Here is a 15,315-nt window from a genome sequence, read left to right on the forward strand (position 1 = left end):
AAATAATCCCTTTCACCTCAAAGGAAATCCACTTCCGGCCTGATCAGAAAGTAAGAACAATTTGTTTGAAAGTGGATAGCTGTGAAGAGTCTGCGTTCTAGAATATCTTCCAATAGTAGTAACTTTGATCTCCTTTCCCTCACCTCTTTAGGATTCATCTTTAGTTCTTCCTAGGAACGGAATGGTGACGCGTAACAGTCCGTTACACGATCCTCTGGCTGAGACTACAAGCCCCAGATGCATTTCGCCGCCGCTGGGCTACCGCCCCTTTAGACATCCCAGCATGCAATGCGCCTAACGGGCCGTAAGGATTTTTTTCTATCCATCTAAATCGAGCAAAGCATCTTGGGACATGTAGTCTTTACAGTTAATTCCCTAGGTCCTTCGCGTTACTGTTTTGAGTCCCGCCTATTCTCTGCTCCCCTAAACCTTTACACATGTCTTGGTTTATTTGAAGACCAGGAAGTTATCTCCCGAAGTCGGCTACGGAAAGACGGTGGCTCGGTTGGGACAGTCGCCAGGGATGGCGGAACGTGAGGATGGAGCGAGTGTCTGGGCTGCTCTCCTGGACGCTGAGCAGGGTCCTATGGCTCTCAGGCTTTTCTGAGCACGGAGCTGCCTGGCAGCCCCGGATCATGGAAGAGAAAGCGCTAGAAGTTTATGGTAATTTACCCAGAGCACTATTTGACGTTTTTTGGAGAGGGGGTGGAGGAGAGCCTCACCTTTGGGCTGGAGTGGACACTTGGGGTTTTTGCCAGATCTAGAGGGAAGCGTGTTCTTCCGGGTCCTAAGTCACACAGCAGTGTCGGGATATTCCTAAACCTAGAGCGAAATTGAGCCTGGAACTCAAGAACGCTCCGTTCCCCTGGACCGCCTACTGCTCTAGGGACTATGTTAAGAGGTGAAGGCAGAATGAGTCTACAGTGGTCAAGGAGCAAAGCATGCCTAAGATTTCACTACTCGAGAGTCTTTCCTTCTCTAGATACTGGACACGCGTTCCTCCCGCCATAACTGAGGCCACTGTTTGGTAATGGCCGAGTTGGGGACTGGCCCAAGGTCACAGCCACTCTCTTCTGTGACAGAATCAGTGGGAAGTGAAGAGGTAGGGATAGGCATCTCAGCACGAGGCTTTAAATTTACAATTTTCTTACACAGTTAAGTGTGTGCGTGTATTCTCTCAGAGACGCTCCACTTTGAGGACTTGTACAGATCGTACAGATCATTGTACAGATCGGGAGGTGGTGGTTTCACAAGAACCAAGAGGTCACATTGTCAGTAAGGGACAGAGAAATCCAAACTTGTGATTGCAAATGTAATGCCTGTTCGCTCTCTCCTCTCCCTCCCTCTCCACCTCCCCTACCGTCTTCTTTCCTCCTCCACTCTTGACCCTACCTTCCTAGCCCCTCTCTTCCTCCATTAACCATTTGTGGTATTATTTATCTGGGTTGGGGAGAAAATCCAGAGTCTCATACAAATTCGGTGTTCTCCACCACTAGCCCTGTTTTTTTGAAGACAAAAAGGCCTAGATGTAGCACTAAGAGAGATGGTCATACCGATACAATTTAGGTAAGGATTTTAGGCCTGGAAGAATGACTCCAAAGATGGAATGGTCTGGGGAGTTAATCAGGTTTCCTTATCTCTTGGTGGAGAGGCTAGGCTGACTTAACCCCAGGCAGAAGATAATTACTAGTGTGCTATCTCCACAAAACATTCCTGTCCTACCAGCACCTCTGTGTATAGGGTCTGGGAACTTCCGGGCACTGGAGATACAACTCTGCAAGAGAGATGATTCTAGTCCTCGAATTTGTATTGAATGACAGTGACATATGCAAAAATACAAAATGCAGTCGGAGGTCATGAGGTCGAAGGTCATGAGCTTCAGTAGGAGATGTGGACACTCAGAGGAAAGATAAACTGACTGGAAACATCTGTGACGATGTTAGACAGTTACTTGAGTTAGGCCTTCAAGAATAATTTGGACCTGGATATGTCAGAGGTAGCATAAACTGAAGAAACTAGAGTGAAATATGGAGGTGAGAAGACAGAGAATTAGCTGTCTAGGAGGAGGCACCTGATGGACAGTGACTGCAGGTGGAGGTGTGGTTGGCTGTTTCTTTACATAGTAGACTGGAATTGAATAAGGAAGTTTTAAATAACTTTTATTATGTTTAGTTACTTTGTGTGTGTTTGCACATACACGTGCAAGTCACAGTGCAGATACGGAGGTCAGAGGACAACTTGTTGGAGTTAGGTTTCTCCTTCCAGCAAGTGGCCCCTGGGATGGAAACCTAGGAGGTTAGGCTTATTTGGTGGCAGGCTCCTCTACCCACTGAGGCATCTCAGAAACACTACCACCCATTGAAACTTTTAAATATAAATAGAAGAATCATCTTTTTAAATATTAAAAAACATTTTTTTAAAGTTTGTATGTGTCCTTGGAGGCCAGAAGTGTTGGATCTCCCTGAAGCTGGAGTTACAGGAGATTGGGTACCACCAGTTGTGGGTGCTGAGACCCGAATTCAAGTCCTCTGGAAGAGCAGACCTTCATGTTATTACAGAGCAACAAAAACTTTGAGTTGGGGGTGAGGGGAGATTAGAAGAGTTATGTGAGAACAAGCTTGATATCTTTTTAAAGAAACCAAACTTCTCAAATCACTGGAAAGCTAGAGGTGTTCAATAAGGGGTAAGGTTTAATTTCAGGATTTAGTAGTGTTCAAAGATACACTTTTATAAATTAGTGTTCATGATACAGCTTTTATAAATTAAATTTAGAAGGAGAAGCCTAGGATAGAAGAGGAGAAACCCTGCTCCCCCAAATCCCATAATAACCTCCTAAGTGAAGGAGAATTTAATCCTCTTTTCTGCCTGTATTTTCAAATTTCCTATTTTATCCGTCGGTAAGGCCAGAAGATAGTCTAGGAAAGGAAAGTTTGATGGATTTATTTTCCTGCCTGCTTTTGAGGTCACTGGGCAAGGCATGTGTAATAGAACAGACCCCAGGCTCCTGAGAACACCAGGCCCACTCACCTGAAACCTGCTTCCCTTCCCTGCCCTCCGTTCACCACTCTCCTTTTATTCTATTTCATGTTTTTCCAGAGGCTTGAGGCAGGATGACCTCGTGTCCTTGCCTTCTTAATCCCCTTCTCTTCTGCTTGTTTACCCATCTCCTGTCACAGTGTTGATCTCCCTTCTATCAGCCTTCCATTTGAACTAAAAACCGTACTCAGATGTCCCTAATCTTTGTCAAGATTCTAGCTTCTGTCTAAAGCATCTGCCGCCTGCCCCTCCTGCCAAGGCCTTCAGGACGCATGCTCCGCCCCCTGCCCCTCCTGCCAAGGCCTTCAGGATGCATGCTCCGCCCCCTGCCCCTCCTGCCAAGGCCTTCAGGACGCATGCTCCGCCCCCTGCCCCTCCTGCCAAGGCCTTCAGGATGCTCTGATCTGTTGGCTCCTCCCTTTGCATCTCATTTCTCTACCAAACTGCTCTCTTATAAGTGACGCGTTGAATAACAAATCCAAGACCACTTTAGCCTGAGTTGTCCTGTAGTGTTTAATGTTGACCACCTTTGGCTTTCCTTTTCTGATTTTGCTTTTCTTTTTATGCTGGCCCTTTTTTTCTTTTTGAGAATCTTACTGTGTAGCCCAGGATAGCCTCGAGTTCAAATTCTCCCACTTGTATTCTTCCTATAGCCTTTGCTATGGTTGAACACTTCTCTTTTCCCGTCTCTAGTCTTCTTTACTTTTCCGTTTTTGGTCCCTTTCTTTTTGAGATAGGGTCTCAAGTGTGTAGGATGGCCTAGAAGTTGAGATTTTCATCCTTTAGCCTCCCAAGTGCCAGGCTTATAGGCATGTGCCACCACAGACAACTTTCCAAGGATCTGTTTGTGGATTTCCTTCCCTCCATACCAAGGAATCTCAAACTAGGCTGCATGTAAGAATAACCTGAGAGTGCTGGAGTCATAGCTCAACAGTTAAGAACATTTGCTGCTTTTGCAGAGGTCCAGGGTTCGATTCCCGGCACCAACTTGATGGCTCACAACTATCCTAACTTCCAGTTCCAAGGAATCTGAAGCCTTTTTTTAGATGTCTGTGGGCACCAGACATGTACCTGGTGCACACATGCACATGTAGGCAAAACGTTCTTAAACATAAAGACAACAACAACAACAAAGTTTTAAGAAAATAATCTGAGGAATTTTAAGAACTATAGCTGTTCAGGCCATGCTTTAAATCAGTTAAGTCAGAATGCCTAGGGTAGGGACCTGACAACGTGTTTTTTTTTTTTTTTTTTTTTTTCCAACGTATTCATGGTAACTGCAATATGCAGCCAAGTGCTTCTTGATGGATTCTATGAGTTCAGCTACCACTCCAACCTTGGTGTGCACTTAGCACTATACAACACTTCAGCCTTTGCTACAACATTTCATTGTCTGAAGCACCTCCAAAATCACTACATATGTGGTTGGGCTAGTTTTCTACGAGTCTTTCCACCATGTGGGTCTGTGAGATGGAACTCAGGTCTTCAGGCTTGGCTAAAGCACCCTGTCTTCCCCCAGCCAGCCTCTGTGACCCTTTTTTTTTTTTTTTTAATCTTAATAGTGTTCTCCCAAATATTTGAGCTTAAAATCTGGGTCATCTTCCTTTTCTCTCTATGCTTGTCTTCCAGATGCAGAGTTGCCACATGTTAGTTCCTATGAAATGACTTAGTTGCTTGTCTTGTCTCTGTCCTGTTGTCATGTGCTGGTTTTAAGCCCACCTTTTCGGTGGCTGTCTCTAGCTCTTCTCTTTGGTTCTGGGCTTGCAGCTAGTGTAAGTAAGTTAGCAGTTGACAGTGCACCACTGCCTGTTCTTCCCACTTCCTTGTTCTGAGTCTCCCGAGGAATCCCTGTTGCCTGTGGCTAGTTGTGAAATGCCCTAGTGTTTGGGCCCCACCTTCTATTCTGCTCTTTCCTTCACTGGAAACAGGCCAGGGAAGCTCCTGGTGGTTCATTCCTTCAGTCTAAATATGATATGTTGCCAGGCTGTTCATTTCCAAAGGCTTTATCCCACCTTCTCTCCAACCAAGACTCACTCCTCTGGAGCTCCCTTCACATTCTCCCCATTCAGAGTACCCATGGTTTTGAATTAAGAATTGGATATGGTCTAAACATGATCTGAGGAAATTGTATCCTTACAGATAACTGTTAGTAGACATTTCTGTCAGATACTTGGGAGTCGCTGAAATATTTGATTAAAGGAAAGTTAGGCAGGGTGGTGGGCCTGAAGAGAAGGCTCAGCACTGGCTGTTCTTGCAGAGGACCTGTGTTCAGTTCCTGAACACACAGCCACTCACAGCTGTCGTTCCAGGGGATCTTGAGGCCCTCGTCTGGCTTCTGTGAGTACTACATACACATAATACGCAGACATATATGGAGGCAAAACTTACACATAAAATCAAAATATATCTTTGAAAATAGTCCGCGCTTCAGTTGAGAGGAGAATCATCATCCTCACTTAGAATATTCATATTTTAATTCCATTCCTTGTCTCTTTTTTTGTTTTGTTTGTTTTTTTTTTTTGTTTGTTTGTTTTTGTTTTTCAAGACAGGGTTTCTCTGTGTAGCCCTGGCTGTCCTGGAACTCACTCTGTAGACCAGGCTGACCTCGAGCTCAGTATTCCTTGTCTCTGATGCCTCTAGATTTGATTCGAACTATCCGGGACCCAGAAAAGCCCAATACTTTAGAAGAACTGGAAGTGGTCACAGAGAGTTGTGTGGAAGTTCAGGAAATAAATGAAGACGACTATTTGGTTATTATCAAGTTCACACCAACGGTACCTCATTGCTCTTTGGCAACTCTTATTGGTAAGGGTTTGTGTGTGTGTGTAAGTGAGTGTGCATATGTGTGTGTGGGGGTGCATGTGAATTCTATTTTTTATTGGTAAGTGTTTGTCCATATGAATACTTTCTGAAATTTTTAATTTTTAATTTTGTGTGTGTGTGTGTGGGGGGGTATTTTATCTGCATGTATGTCTGGGGACCATGTGCATGCAGTGCCCACAGAGACCTGCTAAGTCATCTTGATGGCAGTTAAATAAATGGTTTTAAATATACTTTGTTTTAAATTTTTTGCATTGTCTTGGCCTACCAGTGGCTTATTTTGGGGGGTTGGGTTCAAGACAGAGTTTCTTTTTGTAGCTCTGGCTGTCCTAGACCAAGCTGTCCTCAAACTCATAGAGATCTGCCTGCCTCTGCCTCCCAAGTGCTAGGATTAAAGGTGTGCACCAGCATGCCTGTCTTCTACCAGTGGCATTTCATAAAGCCTAATGGGTTCATCCATTATGCTTGAGTGCCAGTGGGCCCAGCAGAGACGTCCTGGTCTTTGTGGTACTCTTTGTTCCGGGCAGAGCCAGCTCTGTTGCGCTGACCTTGGTTCACCATGTACAGAATGGACCCAGCTCCCCGGGTTTATGGGGAGCCATGCAACTCTATTTTAAATTTCCTCATGGTACCAAGCTCACGGGAGACCCATACTGGGATGAGCTGGGCTGTTTTCCAGGCGTCATATATATGAATGCAGTTTGAACTTTATGGTTTTTCTAGAGCCAGTAAGAAGGGTTACAAAGATAGTGAAGATTTTTTTCCTCCTATCCTAGGACTGTGCTTAAGAGTAAAGCTCCAGCGGTGTCTGCCATTTAAACACAAGGTAAGAAGCTTGCTACTGTCTTAAACCCAGAGCCTCACATGAGCTTGGCCAGTCCCTGTCACTGAGCCGTGTCCTTACTCTTTTGTCTTTTGTGACACATGTTAAGGTGTAATTCACACATCATATAAGCCACCGGAAGAGGACAGCTGAGTAGTCTCTGATAACTTCTACAGGGTTCTGCAGCCATCTCTGAGTCACTATTAGAACATTTGCCTCCTGCAAAAGAAATCCTGTATCCAGTCAAGTGTGGGAGGACATGAGTAGTGCCACCACTTGGAAGCTTAAGAGAGGATGCTAGCCTGGGCTACAGAGCCAGATCCTGTATCAAAAATGGAAGGAAGGAAGGAAGGAAAGAAGGGAGGAAGGAAGGAAGGAAGGAAGGAGAGAGAGAAAAAGAGAAAAGGAGAAAGAGGGAGGGGAAGGAGGGAAGAAGGAAGAGAAGGAAGGAGGCCAGTTTACACTGATAGTCTTTCTACACTTATTGCATCCCCTGCTCTGTACACAACAACCGTCTAGTTCCTGTCTCCATGGTTTGCCTTGGGATATTTCATTTTAATGAAATTAGACAGCCCGTGGATTCTTTGACTTAGTATGTTTTTAGTGTTGATGTTTTAAAGTGTGTGTTTTATTCTTATGTAGTGTCATATAATATTCTAATTAAGTGGAGATACCTTGTTTAATTTTACTTTCTTACCAGTTTTTAGACATTTGAGCTGTTCCCACTTTTTGTTAAAAATACTGTTTTGGGGGCTGAGGAGATGGCTCAGTGGTTAAGAGCACTGGTTACTCTTGCAGAGGACCTGAGTTCAATTCCCAGCATCCATTCTTTTGACTTCCATTGGCACATGGTACATATACATACATGCAGGTAAAACATTTCTACACATACAGTAAATCTTAAATATATATGTAATTGTTCCCCCAGTTGACAATAATATCCTTTATGGTAGTGGTCCCTCTGTCACTGCCCCTCCCCCCAGCACAGGTTCTCGGTAGTTATGTCTAGACTTCATTTAGGCAGGAGTAGTTCCTTGCCCTTATCTTTCATGATATTGATTTGTTGTTGTTGAGACAGGATCTCATTATGTAGCCCAGGCTGGCCTTGAGTTCAAGGCTATTCTCCTGCCTTAGCTTTCCACGTGCTGGCATTAGAAGCATCCACCAGCATACCTTAGAGAGCGTGACACTTGTGAAGAGTGTAGACATTTTATAGATTCTCTCTCAAATTGGGTTTTCAGATGTTTCATGATTAGACTGATATTCATTTTTTGGCAAGAAAACAGAATAAATGTTTTCATTACATAGCATGAAGAGGCTATAGTTTAGAGTGTCCCATTACTCATGACAGTTATACTGAGGTATATTAATAATTCACATAGGAACAGGGGAGTAGTTGCTTGACTCTTCATCTCTGTTTGTTGGCCTCTTTGTTTTTTCTCCTGAGACAGGGTCTCACTATGCAGCCCTGGCTGTCCTAGAACTCACTATGTAGACCAGGCTAGCCTCGAACTCACAGAGAGACACCTGTTGTAACTCCCAAGTGCTAGGATTAAAAGGTGTCTATTATTATGCCTAACCTACGGCTACTTCAGAATAATGAATCATATGTAAGTTTTAACCAAAGTTAAACATTTGTTTTTCATGGAGTTTTGTGGTACTGGAGGAATCTGGATAGTGGTCTTTTAATTGTGTGTATGTATGAGTGAGAATGGTGTGTGCCCTGTCACATGTGTGGAGTCGGTTCTCTCTGTCCATTGTGGATTTCTGGTATTGAACTCAGGTCATCAGGCTTGTATGGCGAGCACTTCCACACTGAGCCATCTCACCAGCCTGAACTAAGTGGGGCATGTGTGCACACCTTTGATGCCAGCACTTGGCTCTCTGAGTCTGAGGCTAGCCTGGTCTACAAAGTGGGTTCCAGGGTGCCCAGGGCTGTTACACAGAGAAACTTTGTCTTGAAAAACCGAGAGAGACAGAGAGACAGAGACAGAGAGAGACAGAGATAGAGAGACTGAGACTGAGCTAGATGGTCTCTAAGGCCCCTCTTAGCTCTAATCGTCTGAATGGTTTCCTCTTGCAAACTGTTGATCGCTGTGTTGATTCTGTGCCACCCGCTGCACAGGCTTGCCTCAGCCACAGGATTTGTAGCAGTTTTGTGGTTGTATCAAAAGCTCTTGTGCTTAGGGGCTGACTAATTTATGGGGCTGACATGGCTAGACAAGACGGCTTTACTGGTATTACACTGGGAATAAATTAAGGAAGATAACAGGAAAGGGAGGACGCACATGTGTGCAAAAACCTACACATTTGCCTCATTTTTGTAAAGCAGTAACTTCGTGTGTGTAAAAGCAAGGAAGGAAAGTATACTAGGTTGCTGATGCGGTGCCCCGGGAGGGGGGAGAGAGGGAAGAAGGTGAGGGCGGGGCAAAGATCACGTGAGATCTGTGTGTATTCATACAGAAACCCAGGGACACGCCCCCTGCAGGTTCCATCCTGTTAGGTCTCTGATGTTAACAGCATGGTTTGGGCTCCCCGTCCCCATCCTGGGTCTGCCTTACACACCTCTGGACTCTGATGGGTTTTGCCTCTGTCCCTCTTCTTTCCAGTTGGAAATCTACATCTCTGAAGGAACTCACTCGACAGAAGAAGACAGTAAGTGAAAATGCCTGCAGCCAATACCTGTGTCTTGGGTACTAGGTTGTCAACTAACTACCCCAACTGATATACCGGGGTACCCTGCAAAAAGAGGGGACACCACAGTTATGCTCTTCCTTCACAGGTGGGGAAGCCCAGGCATTTAAAGGAAGTCATCTTTCACTAGGTCCTGTAAACTAGAGCCTGTGAATTTTGACTGGTTCTGACCACACGTCCAGCTCTAGAGACCTTGAGCTCTGGGGCCTTGGTTCTTCTCTGACAGCCCCTTAGCTGTGTGGAAAGTTGAAACTGAGAATCTCACAAGTCATGTGTTAGGGAATCTTCGGGGGGTTTTGGGGGTGTGGTCTGAGTTAATGTGGTAGGGTGGGAATGGGGGTGACTCCTCTTCTGTAGAGAGAAGACAACCAATAGTCATTTGAAAATTGTAGAAGTGGGATTTGAAAACAGCGAGAGACAAAATGTTTCCTAATTAGCTATATGGTACATGGAAAACAGAATTTTGTACAAATGATGGAGAACAAGCAAAGAGAAGAAAATTGGAAGTGCTTGCTATCTGCCCGGTGCGATGGCACATGCCTTCAGTCCCAGCACTCAGGAGGCAGAGGCCAGCAGATCTGAGTCTAAAGCCAGCCAGGTCTACAGAGTGCCTTCTAGGCTAGTCAGGGTTACACAGTGAGACACTGTCTCCAGTAAATAATAAAAGTGAAATAGATTGAAGAGGTAGAGAAGAGCAGAGGAGGAGAAAATGGGGAGGTGATGGGTGAGGTGAGAGGGAAGACAGTGAGCCCTAAAAGTACGCTGAAATAGGAGAGAGGCAAGAGAGGCCGCTGCCATATAGGTTTTGGGAATCAAAGCCAGGTCTCCTGGAAAAGCAGCCAGTGTTCTTAATTTCTGAGCCACCTTTTCAGCCCTCACTTTATTTATTTGATTTCCTTTTTATAGTGTTAGCGATTGAACCCAGGGCTTCAAATGTTCAAAGCAAGAGCCGTACCACTGAGCTATATCCCCAGTCCATTCTAATTAATTAATTAATTAGTTTACGAAACTTGGTCTCACTATGTAGACCAGGCTGGCCTAGAACTCACAGAGTTCCTTCTGCCTTTGTCCCCTGAGTGCTGGAGTAAAGCAGACACCACCATGCCTAGCCAGACACTTAGATTTTTTTTTTTTTTTTTTCTGAGACAGGGTTTCTCTGTGTAGCCCTGACTGTCCTGGAACTCACTCTGTAGACCAGGCTGGCCTCAAACTCAGAGATTTGCCTGCCTCTGCCTCCCAAGTGCTGGGATTAAAGGCGTGTGCCACCACTACCCAGTGACACTTAGAATTTTTGCCATATAAACACCACTATAGTTTAAAACCCAGGGCTAAATGGGAAAATCAGCAGTTCTGAATTTCACTCTGAATGTAACTGTATAGAAATATGTGTATTGATGCCGAGAAAGAAATCAAAATTGCAGTTGTCTGGAGAGTGGAGCACTGGAGAGTATTTTTCTCTTGAGACTGCTTTCAGGACCTTAGTCACGGCAGTAGGATGGATTAGTTAAAAGCACTTGCGATCTTCCTGAGGACTGGGGTTCAGTGTCCAGTACCCACATCAGGCAGCTCACAGTCACTCAGAGCTTTCAGCCCCAGAGGATCCAGGGCCCTATTCTGGCTTCTATACGCACTTGTGAGCAGTACACGTGTGTGTGTGTGTGTGTGTGTGTGTGTGTGTGTGTGTGCATAAGAGGAAAAAAATCTTAAGAAACTGTGTGATGAGTAGTTAGCTGTAAGTTCTCAAGGAGTTTAGTGCGCTTTGTCTTAGCAAGCTGGACAAGAGCTGTCTGATCTCTCTGTCAACACAGTTCTGTTAACTTTTGTCCTTGTGTTTTGCAGTCAACAAGCAGATAAATGACAAAGAGCGAGTGGCAGCTGCAATGGAGAACCCCAACCTTCGGGAAATCGTGGAACAGTGCGTCCTGGAGCCGGACTGACGGCCTCCTCAGAGCCAGTGGCCTAGGAGCGTTTGCTCTGCTTGTTTAAATCCTTTGTAAAATGTAGAGAATACATGTCGACTATATAGATGATTTGTACCTCAGAGCTTTTTTTGTTTTTTGTTTTTTCGAGACAAGGTTTTTCTGTGTAGCCCTGGCTGTCCTGGAACTTGTTCTGTAGACCAGGCTGGCTTTGAACTCAGAGATCCACCTGCCTCTGTTTTCTGAATGCGGGATTAAAGGTGTGAGCCACCACTGCCTGGCCTTCAGAGCATTTTTTAAAAGGGTTCTTTCTGAGCAGATTTCAGTTATGAGGTAAATTCTAATTGTTCAGTGAGTAACATTCTCAGGATTTCTAACTCAAGTGATCAGACAGAAAAAAATATTTTCTAGTTATTATGTGTAAAATGTTACTATTTTTCTGATGACCATTCTGATACAACTGCTTTTCATGTCAAATATCTACTGTGCCCAAATGTATTTGATTTAAATCATTCTAAAATAAATATGACAGATGATTCTTATAATGGCTTACCGTAGGTTTTTACTGAATTACAAATTCTAATGTAAATGTGAACTTGTAACAGGCATCTCCAGACCTGTGTTCTTTGATTATTATGTAGAGTGAAGTCTGAAAATGAAAGGGAATTCTTAAGGTGAGACCCTGGTTTCCTTTTTGGAGAACCCTGGACCCATTCATTTAGAGCTGTGGATCATATGTGGAGAGGGTCACATGACTTAGACAGTTTTAAATCATTTTTTATGTGTATAATTGTTTTGCCTGCATGTATACATGTGCACCACATGCTTGCCTGAGGAGTTCAGAAGAAGAGATCAAATCCCCCGGAACAGCTAAATAGTTGTTAGCTGTCATGTAGGTGCTGGGATCGAACCTAGGTCCTTTGGAAGAGCAGTGCAGGTGAGTACTCTTACCCACTCAACCATCTCTCCAATTTCATATTAACACAGTTTTAAAGACGTCTCCCAAAGAAGAGCTGAGGATCTAGCACAGTGGAAGAGTTGTGCTATGTAAGGCCGAGTACCTGGGTTCAAACTAATCCCTAAAAGACGTATTGTAAGGTACTTGTGCGGAGGCTTTTGTTTGTTTTGTTTGTACTGAATCAATCTAGATGTTCTGCTCTTTCTTTTTACTTGGTTCAGCTTGATATGGAGAAAAGTATTCATTTGGGTGTAAGAGGGCGTGGCAGGCAGCTTGCCACAGACCCTGAAGTCCTCAGTACCTGGCCTTTGTGCTCTTGAACAGTCTCTTCCATATTGAGTGAGAGCTGGTGGGCAGACCCAATTAGAAATGGCAGAGGGACACAGTGTGACTTCAGAATGTAGATTAGAATAGGTATTGCTGCTTCTCACTTGGTCTTTTGGATTGCTCTCTCTGCCAGAATCTGGCCACTATAGCCAGAGAAAACTCAAGCATACCTGTGGAGATTTTCACAGATAGAGGAGGCCCCCAGGTCTCCTACAATCACCATATATTAATTTGCAACCTTTGTGAACCACTGTGGAAGCCATCTTCCACCCACGTTCACTGTGTTAGGTAGATAAGACCCTGAGCTAGAACGGTCGATCTTATTTCTGACCTGGAAGGGAAAGGCTATGCTTGAGACTAAATGTTGATTGTTTATTTCACTAAGAGTTTTGGGGTGGGGGTTAGTTTGTCACAGAGTGCTGGGTGCCAACCCCATTTTGGCAGAAGGCCAGGGATGTGACAGATGGCAGTCTGTTGAGGAAAATTTTAAGAAGTCAACTCAGTTTGTAGGTGTGCTGTCTGTAGATGAGAGAGACTCGAGGACGTCAGTGCTATGGCAGGCCCAAGGGACAAAATGGAACAGGGCTAGAGGCTGGGGACCTTGGAAATTTAGAAGTACTTTAAAAAATATTTTTTTAAAAAAATTTTAAATGCATGTATGTCTTGCCTGCACATATGTCTGTGCACCACCTGTATGCCTAGTACCTGTGAGGTCAGTAAAAGGCATCCAGTTCCCTGAAATTGAAGTTATAGATGGTTGTCAGCTGCCATGTGGGTGCTGAGAATCAAACCCTGGGTCCTGCAAGAGCAGCGAGTGCCCTTAGCCACTGACTTGTCGCTCTGGCCTCAAGTCTTTCTACTCTGAAGGCAAAGCAGTGCCTGAGTATTTTTCATGACTCTTCCTGTGGTGTTATAATTGACATTGGCCAACATTCAGCAGGGCCGAGGAAGCCTCAACAGAGAGGGTCTGGACATGTGTTACCTGGTGCCCAGGGATCTCTGCCCTGCTCTGTGCTCTCCAGCCTAGTGTACATGTGTGTGTGCATGTGCCATTTGACTAGTGCTTGCTTCTAGAACAGCGGTTCTCAATCTGTGGCTCGTGATCCCCTTGAAAGTTAAAGGGCCTTTTCACAGGGTCTTTTATCAGATATCCTGCATATCAGATGTTTACATTATGATTCCTAACAGTAGCAAAATTATATTGATGAAGTAGCAATAAAATAATTTTGTGGGAGGAGGGGTCACCACAGCATGAGGAACTGTATTAAAGGGTTGCAGTGTTAGGAGGGTTGAGAAAGTTCGAGAAGATAGGACAACCATTCTCTGAGAAGGTGTTTGGAACTTGTGATGTTGGGGCACAGGGAACAATAGCCAAAATGTTTTTTGGCTGAGTACTGTAAACCAGGGAAACCAAGGTCAGACATGATGCCTCATGCATATATATAATCCCAGTGTCCTGGAGACCAAGGCAAGGGGATTGCCCTGAGTTCAAGGCCAACCTGGGCTAAGGAGTGAGACTATTACTTAGCCCCCAGAGTAATTAAGATAACACCTTAAAGGCAAAGTCTCTCTGCCCTCCTGTGTCCTGTGCCTCTGTCCCTCTCCCCTGAAGTCATAGAATCCAGAATTTTTCTTCCCCAGACAGGTCCTGGAATAGCCCCCTTTTCTATTTAAGAACTGAGCATAAAGAAACTCTGCTGTACCTCATCAGATAATAAGATCCTCGCTGCAGGGAGTCCTATCCCACTCCCTGAAAGGAAGATCACTGCAGAGGATCCAAGAAGTCTGGACAGACAGTATGAGTGAGCATTACCTCATACTCTCCCATGTATCTCTGGCAGAGAAATTTCTTTGAAACATTTTAGGGCAGCTGAGAGTCTAGGTCTGTGGTAGAGCACTTGTCCCAGAAACACAAGGCTTGGGTTCAATCCCTGCACTGTGGGAAAGATGCCAGAGGTAGAGCCATATGTACTTGAGAAACTGACACAGGAGGATGCAGACTTTAAGACCAGCAGCCCGAGCTATGTGTAAAATGCCCTGTCTTAGTGTTATGTTGCTTGGAAGAGATACTGTGACCAAGGCAATGCTCATGAAAGTAAGCATTTAAATGGGGGCTTGCTTACAGCTTCAGAAGGTTACTCCATTATCCTCATAGCAGGGAGCTTGACTGAAGGCAGACAGGCATGGGGCTAAGAGCTTATACCCTGATCCCCAGGCAGAAAGACACTGGGCTTTGTGACACACCTCTTTCAACAAGGCCACACCTCCTAATCAGTCTCAAACAGTTCCACTAACTGGAACCAAGCATTCAAACAGGAGCCTCTGGGGTCCATTGTTGTTCAAACAACCACAGATCCTGGTTTAGTCAGGGTTCCTATTGCTGTATGAAACACCATGTCCCAAAAGCAAATTAGGCAGGAAAGGGTTTGTCTGGCATAGTCTTTCACATCACAGTTCATCAAGGAAGTCAGGGCAGGAACTCAAACAGGGCAGGAACCTGGAGGCAGGAGCTGATGCAGAGGCCGTGGAGAGGGCTGCTTACTGGCTGCTCAGCCTGTTTTTTTGTTTTGTTTGTTTGTTTGTTTGTTTGTTTGTTTGTTTTTTAAAATAGAACCCAGGACTATCAGCCCAAGGATGGCACCACCTACAATGGGCTGGGCCCTCCCTCGTCAATAAGGAAAATGTCCTTCAGTCTAGGGCACAACCTGATCTGATGGAGGCTTTTTTCTTAATTGTGG

At 44.7% G+C, this 15,315-nt stretch overlaps 1 protein-coding gene across 1 annotated transcript; it reads left to right on the forward strand.

Moving 5' to 3' along the window:
• Nucleotides 1-333: 333 nt before the first annotated feature.
• Ciao2a (cytosolic iron-sulfur assembly component 2A) lies at nucleotides 334-11,837 on the forward strand. Its single transcript, XM_076925365.1, has 5 exons — nucleotides 334-663; nucleotides 5,677-5,841; nucleotides 6,633-6,682; nucleotides 9,289-9,334; nucleotides 11,213-11,837. Exons 1-5 carry the CDS (start codon nucleotides 540-542, stop codon nucleotides 11,308-11,310), a joined length of 483 nt encoding a protein of 160 aa, XP_076781480.1. The 5' UTR covers nucleotides 334-539; the 3' UTR covers nucleotides 11,311-11,837.
• The last annotated feature ends 3,478 nt before the right edge of the window (nucleotides 11,838-15,315 follow it).

This window comes from Arvicanthis niloticus, chromosome 26 (assembly GCF_011762505.2).
Source record: "Arvicanthis niloticus isolate mArvNil1 chromosome 26, mArvNil1.pat.X, whole genome shotgun sequence".
NCBI lineage: Eukaryota > Metazoa > Chordata > Mammalia > Rodentia > Muridae > Arvicanthis > Arvicanthis niloticus.

Bases quoted from the DNA above. Each gene is read 5' to 3' on its own strand.
- Ciao2a (XM_076925365.1), top strand. From the start codon at position 540: ATGGAGCGAGTGTCTGGGCTGCTCTCCTGGACGCTGAGCAGGGTCCTA. The intron at 5,842-6,632 runs GTAAGGGTTTGT...CTCCTATCCTAG, and splicing joins CTCTTTGGCAACTCTTATTG to GACTGTGCTTAAGAGTAAAG. The intron at 9,335-11,212 runs GTAAGTGAAAAT...TGTGTTTTGCAG, and splicing joins TCACTCGACAGAAGAAGACA to TCAACAAGCAGATAAATGAC.